Raw genomic sequence first — 15,437 nt, 5'->3', positions numbered from 1 at the left:
GGGGGACAGGAGACAAGAAGCTGAACAGGATCCAGCAGTGCGTCCTCGGTGCCAAGAAGGGTACTGGTGTCCTGGGCTGCATTGGTGGGAGCGGTGCCAGCAGATGGAGGGCAGTGATTCTTCCCCTCTATTCAGCACTGGGGGGTCCTGTGTCCAGGTGTGGGCCTCCCGCTGCAGAAAGGATGTGGAAACGTTGGAAAGAGTCCAGTGGAGGGCAATGAAAATGGTTGTGGGGCCTTGAATTTTAACTATGGGTTTGGGGATTTTTAGCAGAGAATTTATTTATTTTTTTTTTAATCAGGCGAAACCAGGATCCCTGGTAATAAGTCACCCAAGAGAGGAAGGCCTTATGATGGTGGGGAGGACAGTACGACAGACAAATGTTCTTGCTGGTTCACAGTGACTAAGCTAGTGTTTCTAGAGTTGTGTCTGTGGGTCTTGAGTAGTTATGCTTTATGAGTAATGAGTAAATAGTGTAGATAATGTGTGAGCTGTATAAATAAACAGTTTTACTAGACTCTTCAGCAGCATAAGCTGGCCTTCTAGAAAGCCTTGCAGAAGACCAGGTCCGCAGAGGAACAACAATACATTGATCCAGTTTTCAAAATAAGTAAAGGTCCACATTCATACCTAGTTTAAACAAGTATAGTTCTAAAATTTGAGGAGTCATGCCTTCTGAGTCTGTCCTGGGACTGGCTCAATATTCTCCCTTTGTTTATTGTGATATTCATAAATAATTCTTCTAGCAGAAAGTTCTAGGTGTTTGAAAAATAATATAACATGAAGTATAATCTTTTTTAATGATGGTGTGAATTAAAGCCTTAATCAGTAGCAACTACTGAATTGCAATTAATAATTCTATGAGAGGTTTTTTGTTCTATGCCCTTTAGTGTTGTCTATGCAGCTGTTAAATATTAGTGAAGTCTTAAAATGAAACAAGATTGTTGTATAGAAGCTTTTAGAGATATGAAAACATCTGAGAATTTGCCTAAATAAAATTTTCGTTGCTTGTTCCATGGCTTAATTAAATATTTTGTTTTTCACTTTTATAAATAAAATCTTTAAATATAAGCTCTTCTAAACTCCAAATTTTACTCATGACCTTTTCAGTGGCATTACTTTCTTGTTCCTTTAGAAGTATGGCTACTAATTCTGTTTTCCCAGGTTTCCATTTCATTGTTATTACCTCAGAAAATTTGTATGTTCCTGTTAATCAGAGTATTTCTCAAAGTAGTGCATTTATTGATAACATTTCTGGTTCATCATGTTTTTGAGGGATTTTTTTGTTTGTTTGTGGTGGGGGTAAGATGTAGTCATCTCACATCAACTTTTTTTTGTTCTGATTAGCTAAAGTTTGGAGAGTTTAGATTAGGGGAAAATGGCCAGCCTGATCTAACCTAGTTCATGTAAGGAGGTACATTACATATATTGGGCTAACTGTACCCCATCTAAACGAACATGTGTACAGATTCAGGGTGCAGCTCCCAGGGCTGGAAAAACTTGGCCAGCCTCAATACATTAATTTTGTAAAGAAGGAAAAAAAACAGGACATAAGGATTTAACTCAGAATCAACATATTCTTCCAGAGATTACTTCAAATTCACATTTTGTTGTTCATTTTATAGTTGTTCTGGAGAGGCCACTTTTCATTGTAAGGCATGCACAAGTAGAGAGATATTGAACATATAGATATTCAAATACAGTGTATTTCCAAATTCAGCATCTGAAGCCAAATTAGTGGATCATTTTAAAAGATATGTTTGTCTCCCGCATTATGGGTTGTTGTTGTTGTTATTGTTGTTCAATACCTTTTGGATCTTCAGTTCTACGGCTGCCTTGAGTGAAAAGTAAAATCATCTATATATAATAAATCCTTCTCATTTTGTTCTTTGAAACCAGTTATCATTTAAATACAGAGCCCTTGCTTTCCTGTAGGGGGAAAAAAGATTTATGGTATTAGCTACATGAGTAACAGCAGAATTCTGGGCTCCAATTTTCTAAGCTCAAATTTAAATAGTTCTGAAGAAAATATTACAATAGGAGAAGGATATTTTAATATGAGTTTTTTTCTTTCCCTGCAGCAAGAGTATTTCACTGTTCCTCTGTTCAAAAATCCTTTTGAGGCATTAGGTTTTTTTTTTTTATCTCTGTTTAGAAAAAGGGTTGGGGGGAGCAAATTTTTAGCATCTCTCACACTAGTGTGCTCTTACACATATAAAAACACACTGTGAGAATCTTTCTCTTGGTTTTCTTCCCTTCTCCTTCCCTAGGTTTCTCTCTTCAAAGTTATCACTTCCACTTACCAGAGTTTGCGTGTGCGCGCATGCATGTTACTCAAATTGCCAATTGCTCAAATCATGAGCGAGACTTTGTGAAGGGGGATAAGGCAAGGTGCCACGTTTATTGATCACATAAGTTAGACACAGAGGTTTGGGCACACCATTCATACAAACTAACAGAAATCATCATACACATCATTAACACAGGCATACACATACACAAAACAACCATTTCATCCACACATACACCAGATAGTTACCAGCAACAGTTGCTCAATATCAGCCCAGTGTGTCTAGCCCAGGCTTATTGAGTAGATGATGATGATCTGAAGATTTAAAGATAACAGCTGGAGCAGGGTGGACAGATGCATCTGTGCTCCGATGAAACAGCAGTAGAGAAAAAGACTCACCCAACTTGGCATTTTCAAAGTGTTCTTTTATACAGATTGGCATCCTTTGTTTCAGTGCTTTGGGGTTTTTCCATACCCAGCTTCTGTTTTTGCGGTTGTTCTTTTTGAAGACAAAGAAGTTTTGTCTTCAGCTTATTTTAGCTTTGGAGTGTTTTTGCTGCTCATCTGGCAGGATGGGTGCATTACTTCTCCTCATTATCTTCTTTGTGCCCTAGGCCTAAAAGGGATTCTTCAGCCATCCATTAATTAGTTTACTGACTGGTAACTTACATTTGGTGCCTTGTTGCTTACATAAACAGTTAAATCTTCTTTTCCCATCTCTATGCCATTCTCTTACCATTGACCCTTTTACACACACTCATACATAAAAGCTATGCAGAGTTTGTTCACCTATGTCAAGCAGAAGGAGACAAAATGGAGTTTTCAAGTTGCTTACAGGATAAGACTAACATAGTTTTATTGCACTATTATTACACTCTATTTTAACATCAGCTACATTAGTTCAGTTCATGCTACATGCGCAAAAGCATGTGCCTAAAACTAAGTGCTCAACTTCTTGCAGATTCCACCAAGTGGGCATATCCTCTGCTTCACCAACTGCAAGATAAGCTTAACTCTTAAGTGATTCTATTACCTGACCCCCATAGCAAAAGAGTACATTAGATGCATTCTTTTTTTCCTCGCCATTAGGGAATGATAACTTAGTGGCATATTAGAAAAGCCCTTTTCCTCCTAAATGGTGAATGGGCTATAAACTGGACTCAGTCTGGATTTTTGCAACATAGAAGCTGTTAAGCAAAGTACAGGTTTCTCTTGCTTTATGCTGTACATGTATTCCTGGAAAACAGCGCATAACTTGAATTTGCATAAAGGAAACCACTTTACAATGTAACGTATAGGGATACGTTCCAAGACCTCGACTCTACTGACCCCCAAACCCATTTCTACCACTTTTACCAGACAATTTTGATATTCACCAACAGCAGACAGTGTACACACAAGCACTGGGTGGTGGTGAACGTTACCATAATGGGGATGGCAACTACAGAAACACACGTTGTAAGCAGTGAGTGAGGAGCACAGATCCACACAGGTGACTGTATTTTGCTGTGCATCACTCCCACAATGTACCACAGAAAGCAGCTGACTGTGAGCTTCCATCACACCAATCACATAAGAGCGAATTTACCTCACATATAACAAATTTTTGGTATTAAAAAGGTCATCGCAAAGGAGTGAATTCGCACATACAGAACCCACATAAAGTGAAGGAAACCTGTATAATTTCCTAAGAGTACTGAAATAATTAGGAATTTTGTATGTTCAGCACCTGCATGAAAACAAACCATTTTATTTATGAGCTTAACTATAGGTACCTAGATTGGAAGAAGCTGAACTTTCATGTGTTGGAATAAGCAATCTGTTTTTGGTGTGTGCTAGCAGAATGAATTCATGTTTGAATGATGCCACTTTAATGACTGTAAGGTTCTTATCCCGTCATTGCATCTGTAATTACATATTGATTCTAATTTCAATGCACATTTCGACTTTAGCATTTATCATGTAACTAATATGACAACATAAAATGTCATCTATATAATTTAAGCAAAGTTATTACAAAGTTAGAGAATGCTGATGAGAGACAAAATGCAGTATGAAGTCTTCCACTCCTAATTGTTTTAAACTTTTCATTTTCAATTTTTGGAGGGTCATATCAACATATTTGCATGCAAATAACTTTTATTAATTTCATGCTCAAAATTGTATCCATTACAAAAATGATAAACAATAGAAATTGTAGTGCTGTATAACATTAAAGATAAGAACTCTGGCATTTTGAGTAACATTTATAAACAGATGTTCCCATCACTAGTATATCAGCATGTCTCTAGAATTGCACATCTAAAAGGCCATACAACTTTGTGCTGTAGCTGTAGTTATGGTAGACACACAGAAATATCCACATGCTAAGTCCCTCTTATTAATTTGAGTGGTTTGATGTAAATCTTTGGAAAATCAGTATTTCCTTAAATCAGTAGATTCTGTAATAATTTAAGCAGTTTAGAAGCCTTTCATGGATGGTGTTTAAATCTTTTGTTGTCAGTGTTGTTGCATAACTGAAATTCTAATCAGACAGTTCAGTAGATTAATATAGTGGCATTCTTTGCTCAGAGAATCTCAACTGGAAAAGAAGGCTCCTCCCCCACTTCCAAATGTCATGAGAGAGTTGACAATAATAATCATATATGTAACCTGGTACCATCTCTCATACTGTTGCTCCCTCTGAGATGTTATTTTAACCAGAAGTTAAATTACATGAGTTCTTATTAAACTGTGTAAACATAAGTTGTGGAACAGGCCCTACATGAAAATGCTAATTCTCATATTATCCAACAGCAGTCTTTATCACTGATCACGTATTACACAATATATATAGACCTCTTACAAATTAAATATATGGAAAGTGCTAATCTTTCATCAGTACCACATATAAATACTGAATATAGTTTTAGTAGCCTTGTGATGAGGGTATTTAAAGAATGTCAAAAAAATTACTGAAAGTCTGAGGGGGGTGGGTTTATACAGGGAAAAGTAAGTTTATAAGACTATACAGAGTGTGTTTTTGAGACATACAGTTTCATCTGCTGTTGAAGTCTAGTCCATTAGACATAATTTCACTGACACAGTTTTCAGATTTCTGTTCTTTATCAACACGGCACTTACAAACTATGTGATTCTTCTGTAGTAATCTTACTAATAATTTAATAACATTTCTGCTCTGACTTTCAAGAAAAAGAAATCTCCCAACTCTCTATTAAGATTGTAAATATGTTAATGTGTGATTCCTGTTTTTTTTCAAAAAAAATTATTTTCTTTTCAGTGGGATGCAATTACTGAAATGGATGAGCACAACCGTCCCATTCACACTTACCAGGTATGTAATGTAATGGAACCAAACCAAAACAACTGGCTTCGTACAAACTGGATCTCCCGTGATGCAGCACAGAAAATTTATGTCGAAATGAAGTTTACTTTGAGGGACTGCAACAGCATTCCATGGGTATTGGGAACTTGCAAGGAAACTTTTAACCTCTACTACATGGAGTCAGATGAGTCCCATGGAGTGAAATTCAAGCCAAGCCAGTACACAAAAATTGATACTATTGCAGCTGATGAGAGTTTTACCCAAATGGACTTGGGTGACCGCATCCTTAAACTCAACACAGAAGTTCGTGAGGTTGGGCCAATAAACAGGAAAGGATTTTACCTTGCTTTTCAGGACATTGGAGCATGCATTGCTCTGGTCTCAGTCCGTGTTTATTACAAAAAGTGTCCTTTCACAGTTCGTAACTTGGCTATGTTTCCTGATACTATTCCAAGGGTTGATTCTTCCTCTTTGGTGGAAGTACGGGGTTCCTGTGTGAAGAGTGCTGAAGAACGGGATACTCCAAAACTCTACTGTGGAGCAGATGGGGATTGGCTTGTGCCTCTTGGACGATGTATCTGCAGTGTAGGATATGAGGAAGTTGATGGTTCCTGCCATGGTAAGGTAACAGAATTAACAGGAAAAAAATGTCAAGTTACTTACATTGCAAGTAATTTATTTGTCTGTGGAAAGTACATCCTACAAATTTTCAAGGAAATGAACAAAATGTATGTTTTAAGTTATGATGCCATTGGTTTAGAAGAAAAAATAGTTCTAAGAAACACCACCTTAATCAGCTCTATCCATGCAGAATATGGAATTCCTCTTATTGTGGTGTAATGTTATTAAATTGTGCCATATATTCAGTCCTGGTGTTTCACAATAAATCAGGTATGCAATTTTGCACTAAATCAGTTTGTTTAAGGAACAAATATCAGTCCCCTGTTTTGGCTTTGAAAAATGCAGTGTAATTAGCTGCTGAACTCCCAGCACTATTTAATAGACGGATTACTTTGCAAACTTGTATGAATATCACTGGGTGCTTGCTATATATGGGACAGGTATAATATTGAGCCTTGCTAAAGTAGGGAAGATGATGAATGGTATCTTAACAACTTTTTGAAGATTACTTCATTTCTTGCTTATAACTGATATTCAGAGGTAGAACTGTGAACACAGATGCAGGAACAGAAAAAGTATGTTTTATTGAGATAATTTAGTGTATTTAGAAGGCAGATAGAGATGTAATTTAAACTAATTGAATCAAAGGTGCATAATCTGTCATGAGTAAAAGCACACTTCATCCCATGCTATGGTAATATTATTTGCATTGGACTCATCAAAGAGGTCACATCACTGGAATTTAATTATGGCTGAACTTAATTAGCTAGAACCTCAGCTTCGATATTGTTTGGTACATGAGCAAATAGGTAAGCTGATGAGATTCTTGTAACCTTGGTACTAATCTTTGGTAAGGCTTTGAATTCATGTGGAGTAGTGACATGCCCTTCCTAAAACTCAAAAATGTGTTCATGTCATCCTGGTGCATTTCAGCCTTGTGCGTGGACTGACAGATTGATCTCAGTATCTGTCAGAGACGTCTGCTGTAAGCAATGCATCTTACAGCACTCACGATACTAAGCTGTCATTTTTATCAACAGGAAGGTTCATAGCAATGATGGTTGCCCATCCATCTACTACAAGACACACAAGACATCCTGAACAGTATTAGTGTCTATCAACTAGGTCTTTTTGGCTAAATTTTTCCTGTGCAATTGCCCTCATATCTGCAGACTCTGTGCCTGCAATACTGAAATTTCATCCAGTCTCTAGAAGTGCCATTTATTTACACTAGTGAAATCAAGCATTTGTATTTATTCATACACAGAATATCCAGAAAGTTAACATGGTAGTCAGCTTCAGAGGTAGTCAGATAGTACAAGAGTGTCTTTTGCTAAGGCTGTCTTCTTTCTCTAATAGCTTAACAGTAACTTGTGAACATTGTAGCTCTTTTCTTTGGTAGTGGTTTGTAAAATGAAACATCATGTAAAACCACTTGCCCTCACATGAAATCAGGTTTGTACTGAGGAGAGAGAAGAACAACCAAGGAGTTCATAACTTGTTCATAGCTTGTACAATGGCTTTGCCTAGGCCAGAATATTTTATGTAGCTGGTACTCAATTCTGTGATAGGTAGCAGTACAGAAACTTTAGATAGAAAAAATAGTATGTAGACCACAAACATAAGCAATGGTGCATGGAAAATATTATCCATGTATTACTATCAGAAAATGGAGCTGACTCTCTCCACTGTTTTCCGGATGACACCATTTATCGTCTTCTAAAATGTATTCATCACCAGAGTACCATTTTGGCAACATTATGGGTGGAAATGGCTATATCAAGGTATTTTTTTCACATGGGATTTCATTTTATCTGTAATGGAGTTAGCTATTAATCATGTGGAATGAACAAAAAGCATTCATCATTTGTCAATTTGTCCCTCCTATGAGCAGCGACATAAAGGGCAGATGTTATATCCTGTGTAGTAGTGTCAGAAGTGGCAGTTAGGCTTGCAGTAAAAACTGTCAATCTCCGCTCATGTTGTCCCTCTACATTGGAGCCTATCATCCCAGGGCTAGTAATTTTACTACATGTAAGTTATGCTGTAGAACTCTAAGCAAATGCTCTGAACCCTAAATCTAAAAAGAGTTCTTTTACTGGTCAAAAAAAAATTGGTCTATTGACTGGTCAAATATTGTCAGATAATGGTCAACTATTGTAAACATTTATTAATTAGAACAGTGAAGAGAGTCTTTAATCTTCAGTCTAATTATATGTTAATTACAAAAAAAGTCTATTTAACCGTTATTGTGAAACATCAAATTCAATTCCAAAACATTGTAATTATTTTTTATTACAATCTGTGTTAAGTAGGAGTAAAAGTCAATGATATTCAAGACTGAACAGTTCTTCTTTTCCTTGGCTTTTGTCCCAAAGCCCGGGTCAGGGTCAGCCTGAAAGGTTACAAAATGTAAAAGAAAAAAAGAAGAAAGAAATGAAACACACCTAAAACTGTGATTTTTACCTTTGTATAGCTATTAAAATGCAGGCATGCTAAGCAGATAGCAAGCCAACGCTTTCAACCATTTTCTGCTTGCTTTTAGAGATGCCTGCACTCACCGCAGGTGACAAGTAGGAGAAGCTTTTCTATGCTGCTGGTTTTGGTTCTTCTCTCAGCACCATTCCTGTAGCCTCACAGGGCTTAATGGTGGGAATGGAAAGGAGGCTGGGAAAGCTCAGGAAGGGCAAGGTGTGCCTGTTCCTGAGAGAGGGTATTCTTAGCTTTGTGGAATATTTGACTGGTCAATTGACTGGCTTGGCATCCCTATTATGAACCTTCCTGTTGTATGATGATCACAGCTCTTCATTCATTAAGAGGATTAAGTCTGCTGCTGAATAAGTATCTCCCAGCTGGAAGCCTATAAGAAAACCTATGGTACGTTAGTTAGAGTATTTTTGTTAATTGCCCAGAGAATGGTAGATAAATGTTTAAACAGGTCATGTTGTAAAATAACTTGTCTTAGTAAATTCTTCTTTTTAGCTTGTTCAGAGTTGTTTTCAAAGGTGCCTACTTCCGCTCAAGTTCTCTATTTGCAGTGTATTTTTAAGGTTGATGTTGCTCCGGCTAACTTTGTATTTCTTGTAATACATGAGAGTTTTTTGTTTCAGTGTGTAAATGTTATCTTAAAGGATGGTTCCAGGTTCTAGCCCTTAGAAGCAGCAGTTTCATACCCACCAGATATTTTAAAAAATGAATAGTAACCATTAAATTGCATGTGTACTGACCCATATTCTCCCATGTGTCTGTTTAAATGCTGATGTTGGGAACTCATTGTAAGGGTCATGGAAGGATCTAGGATTTTGGAAAAGGGGGTGCAGATGGTGTGATACTTCACCACATATATCACAACACACACTTTTCTCTAGGTAAAATAACCAACAAACAAGAACATTTATTAATATGCTAGGGTCTATGTCTATATTGTTCAATATTTAAGATCAAAGCAAACATGAATATAATATAACTATTGGAATGTGCACTAATTTGGTAGATTTTATATACATACACACTAAATTTGTAAGTTAGGTAAAAACAGTAATAAGACATTGTTTTATTAGTCCAGTAGTAATTATAGTTACATGTGCATCTGTTGTTCAGATTTATAAAATGAAATCTAGCCCCCTTGAGCATCTTGACATTGCATCTAACACTTTCACTGTCAATCATTCCCACACCTGAGTTAATGTTCATCTAAATTAATATTACCAAACCTGAGTTAAGGTTTTTAGCTAGGACTAAAATCAGGCTGCAGGGCTGTGAAATGGGGGAGACAGAGATTACCAGGAATGGCTAACAGAAACAGAAACTGCAGAAGAAAGGTAGCTTGATAAATAGAACATCAAGACAATTAAAAAGAAGAAAGGGTCATTAGCCCCTGAGGTTAGCTGGAATCAGGTATGTTATAATGAAAAGAGCCAGGAAGTCAAGAAGTCAACTGACTCCTCGGGCACTGGCTGTGAATACCTTTCCCCTGGTCTTTTTGCCCTCCCCACAGGCAATTGGTTTTAAAATTTAGGTGGAACAGGAATCATAGTGGGGTGCAACTGCACCTCCCTCCCCTTGGAACTGACTCCAGCATGGAATCTATACTTCCTAAAGCTGCCAGTAGAGATCTGTTTTTATGCCAGTTGTGACTATAGTTTTTTTTTTAAATGTGAATACTTTTCATTGTCAACTGAATTAGTCACAATCTGGTTTGGTATAGATTCCCCCTAAAATCATGAGACAGTCTGTTTGAGGCACTGCTAGTTGAGGTATGTTTTTTTTCCCCCAACAGCAACCTTTTGAGCTTCCCATACAAATGAAGACTTAACTTGATTATTATTATGTGATAAGAAATGAACACAACATTTGAAACTTCCCACTTATTCTATAATCTGCTGTCTCAAAGGAAGCCCAAAACTAGACCAGTTTCTTTTTCTTGTGCTCAGAATGACCCTAGAAGGCATATGAGCCTTACTAATTTCAGATCCTGCCAAAATCATTTTCTTTTTGTTCCCAAGCAACATCTTTAACATTTTCAAAGTTGCACCCCATCATATTGTATACAATATTCTTAGCTTTTAAAATATTTGGTGCTGTACTGTTGATTCCCCTGATAGGGTACCCAGTAACACAGTGAGTCTACGGAAGAAGACAGATAAGGCAATTTTAATTGGTTACCTCACCCAAACTGGAGGTGATTAGTGTCTCTTTTTTCCTATCATAGATAAAGTGAATGTCACACTTCTAAAAATAATTAGTGTTCTCGCTGTTGAACTGTCCACTAGGTAGCAAAGGCAATTTGGGAAAGAGATGATGTTAATACATTATGTCTCCATTTATTTTTCTGTACTGGATTTTTGTGTACACATAGGCAAGGGTTGAGTAATGTCCCCCACTCATGTGTCAGTGATGAGTAATAAGCCTTTCACAGACCATCTTATAACTACCAAACATTCACTTATGGAATATTTCTGCAGAAATGATGCCACCATCACCATGACAGGCTGGAAATCTGCAAGAAGATGCACATAGCATTAATGAATAAGCCTCTGATCAGCCTTATTGCTCATCAAAATCCTGTGGACTGCAGTGGAAGTTAAAAATTATGTCAATTTCATAGTACTTTTGGAAAAGTTATTAGGAACAGCCTAACCAAAACATGTAATAGATTCAAGTGAATGTAGCCAGATTCAGATATGGAAATTTACATGGACTTGTTCATCTGTCAGTAATTTTGTCAGTAGTCACAATCCAATGACATTTTTTTCATTTTGACATTTTTTTTCAGAGCCAATTTAGAGTGAATATACTTCTGAGCAAGGGAGTTGACAGTCCACTTACGAATATCCATATTTATTAAATTTGAAATTGAAAATGTGGATGCTGTTGCTGGAATATGTAGGAGAAATGTTGCTGAAATAGTTTTCTTTTTACTGAGTTAAGGTCATATCCTATTCTCATTTGCAGTCAATGAGACTTTTGCTGTTGACTTCAACTGGTGCAGGATTGCTCTCGTGTCATGTACATATTGCAGTCTTCTCTAAATTAAATTTGTAGATCACTTGTCCATCTCTGATGAATTGAACTGAAATTTCAATGTGTACTTTTTCAAGTAACAAATGGTTATATGATCACCCTTGTCCATATTTTTGGGGTTCATTAAACATTTCTGAATAGTTTTACTACTGACGATTTGGAGAAAGTACTGGAGGTCACAACTGGTCATAACACTGAGTGGGCAGCTGCTGTGTAGGACAACTTTGTCAATACGTATCAGTTGTGAGTTCCAATGTCCATCCAAGGATTTCCTGGGTTTCCTTTGAACAGAAAATGCAAACTATGCCGAATTTAACCTATACCATTTTGAGATTTACACTTTACACATAAGTACTAGGAACAAATAGTTAATTACCAGTTGCAGTCTGTAGGAGGATGTAAACTTGGATGGCTGGACATAAGTCATGTTGACTTCCAATGACCAACAAAGGAAAAAAGAGGAGGATATGACGGAAATCTGTAAAACACCTAATAATATAGAGAAGAGCATTTAGATAATCCTATTCACTTTTCATGAAAATAAAGCAAGAAGGGGATATTCAATGAAAAACTAAGAGATTAAAAATGGCTACATTGAAATTCCTTAGTACCATATGTAAGCTACCATATTTACTTTTATATTTTCCATAAAAAATAACCACGCAAAATCAGGGTGCATGATGTTAAGGAAGCTGATTTCATTGCGAGAGTAGAGGCATGTGGATGCTGGAACAGACACCAGGGTCTGTCTCCCTTTATTCCCTGGAAGAACAGAATGCCTGTTGCTGTCAGCCACCCTAAAATTGCTTATCACTAGGCAACTATAGGGAAAGAAGCTCAAAGTGGTTCATTAAATGAAACAGGAAAACCGTAAGCCAAAGGTTTGTTAGGTTCAGAGACAGAAATACAAAACAAAAATACTTCCGCTGTTAGTTCGGTAGTGTTGTGATGGTCCAGGAAATTATGTGAAGTAAGGATTTTTGTGGGTAATATATTTTTTGACCAACTTTATCCCAACGATGCATTTGCCTCTCAATTGTTACTTATAAACTGAAGCAGTTCCTGGTGTTCTCTTTGTGTTCCCAGCAGCTAGTAATCCTGCAAGTTTTTCCCAGACAGTTTACCAGTCTCCCTAGCTGGGGTCCTTTCCTGCTGCTGGGCTCGAAGTATCTTGGTTTTTCCTTTCCTCAAAAGGGTTCTCTTATATTCTTACCATTATCTCCCCATCTTATTGTTTATCCTATTCAAGGGCAAAACTATTCATACCTTTGCATACCACTTCCTCCCCCAGATACTTATATCTCTGACAACATTAGGTGACCTCTTTGATATGTATTTCATATGGTTTTGAAATGCATTAAGCTATTGTCTGGGTGGAAAGCTAACACAAGACTGACTGGCAGCTAATCAACCAGTTTAGACTTTCAATAATAATTGAAAATTCATTGATTATGTGTAAAACATCTATTGAACAACGTGTTATGTACAAGCATATGAATGTTGAGCACAGTTGTCATTAGCTGTTGATGGAGACCAAACATGATGGTATTGATTCCAATTTGGAGTTGTTGTGGGGAGGGAGGGAACATCTGCAGATTATCTGGTGGAAAACATATATCAGTAGTGGTATGATTGTTAGCTAAAGGCTGATTCTTTAGCGGTTTGGTGAAACTTAATTGAACTTACTGATATAAGTATTTATGGAGTTCATTTAAATTATATTTAGCAAGTTACTGTTTATACCTCTATTAGCAATTGAGGATCAATCAAAATGCATGCAGCAATTATTTCTTTTTAACATTGCTTGTTCTTAAGGAATATACTTAAAAGAACAAAGTAATTAATATTCTATAGCAGTTGGAAAAAAATTGTTCAAAGGTGAGCTAAGGAGCATTGATTGATATACTAAATTGAGATAAGTTAAAACATTCCAGTGAAGTTAACTGGAAGAAGTGGAGATCAAACAATTCGAAGTAGAGTTAGTTAAACAGTATATGTCAAATAGTAATGTAGAGAGTTTACTGAAATTTTGCAATAAAGCAAACAACTTTATGTTGTATGTATGTTAGAGCAGCGGGAGTTGCATCCTGGTAGTCTTTTATTGGTCATTATTTCCTGTGATTTATTTAGAAATTATTTAAACTCTGAAGGTATATTGAACAAGAAATCATCTCTTTCCTATTAGGAACACTCTTTCAAAACCTAGTGAGTTATGATATGGCAGCTTTCAACCTGCTCAGTGCCAAGATATTAAACAAAACAAAATTCTGTGATGCAATCCTGCTTTACTTATCTATCTGCTGACATAAGGGAAGTAAAATGTGCTGACAACAGAACAGAATGTGCTCTTGTATCCAAAAAAGAAACTATGTCTTCTCACATTTCTGCTAGGCTAAGTAAAGACAGTCAAAAAGCCTGAGGCTGAATTAATTTAGTCTTCACAGGTTAGTCAAAGCTGCATAGATTGAACTGATAAGTGAACAGACATACACTTTTCATTCTGGAAATGCAGCCACGAGCCTGCAGTGGCCCAGGCCAGAAGCCAGGGAGTGCTAGAGCATGCCTTCCTGCTTGGCTAGCCTTGCAGTCCTTCTTGGGCCAGGGCTAGCCTGCCTACCGAACAAGAGGCAGGGGGGAGGTTGCAGGGGAATTGCAAAGCATCCTGGGATGCTGGGAGACTATGAGTTAATTTGAAGCTGGAGGGCATCTGGGACAGAAGTTCATTAAAATGATTTAACCTAAATCAATGAAGTCTGATACCACCACATCTATCCAGGTTTATCTTAAGTTGGTTTCAGCCACTTCGAAAAAACTTTATGTGCGCTGTTGTGTTATAGATTTGAACTGGTTTCCAATAACTTATACCATTTTATGTGTAATTCCTGTCCCTAGCCTTAGTGTTTATTTACTTCATGTAAGACAGTTCACTTTTATGCCTCACATAGAATGTAGGAAAATACGTAGTGGAGAATAAGGAAAGATTTTGCATGCAAACTACTGTGCAAAAAAGGTAAATGAAAGCTTCAAGTAGAGAAGCGTGAAGTTGTAGGTGTGTGTTTGTATGTATGTATGCAGAAATGTTTTCCTGTCCACCTACCCCCAAAGTAGCCAACTCCTTGTACTGAAGCTATATACTCCATTGCACGTAATTGGGAATTAGGATGCTGGAGAAGCATATGTAAGGACTGTATCTTTTTACAAATTGAGCACGATTTTTCTAGTGCAGAAGTGAATAGATCACACAATTAAATAGCACAATTTTTCAAGTGCAGGAGGGACAACTCAATAGATGACTGCATTGCTCCATTAGCTGTTCCTCCTCTGTTATCGAATGGGAGAGGTACAGTAGCTACTGGTGCAGTTGGAGCCAGGTTGCTACATTACTTGCAGTGGAGTCTTTCTGCTGCTGTGCCACATCTTCCTGCATGTAGATCTCTTGTCAGGAAATCTGACTGTTAATACTTAGCCTCAAATGAATACTTAGGACTCTCAAATTGCTAATACTTAATAATTGTGATTTAGTGCATAATTCTTAAATCCTGAACAGCGACACTCTGGTTTTTTTGTAAAATTAAGAAATCAAATTATTTTTAATATTTACTTGGAAATTACTTCAAATTACTAAATGTTAGTGCAGGCTGCTTGAAGAACAGACACATTTTTTTACTATGTGCCTGC

At 37.0% G+C, this 15,437-nt stretch overlaps 1 protein-coding gene across 1 annotated transcript in view; it reads left to right on the top strand.

Annotated features, from left to right (window-relative positions):
- Nucleotides 1–15,437, top strand: part of EPHA6 (EPH receptor A6) — a 1,262,645-nt gene that overhangs the window by 284,314 nt on the left and 962,894 nt on the right. The window contains exon 3 of the mRNA XM_019525724.1: nt 5,571–6,234. Coding sequence (XP_019381269.1) covers nt 5,571–6,234 — 664 coding nt within the window. The remainder of the gene's footprint in view (nt 1–5,570; nt 6,235–15,437) is intronic.

The sequence above is a fragment of the Gavialis gangeticus genome, unplaced genomic scaffold, assembly GCF_001723915.1.
Source record: "Gavialis gangeticus isolate Ggan-Ray unplaced genomic scaffold, GavGan_comp1, whole genome shotgun sequence".
NCBI lineage: Eukaryota > Metazoa > Chordata > Crocodylia > Gavialidae > Gavialis > Gavialis gangeticus.
The sequence above is the reverse complement of the archived record's forward strand: the minus strand, read 5'-3'. Positions and strand labels throughout refer to the sequence as shown.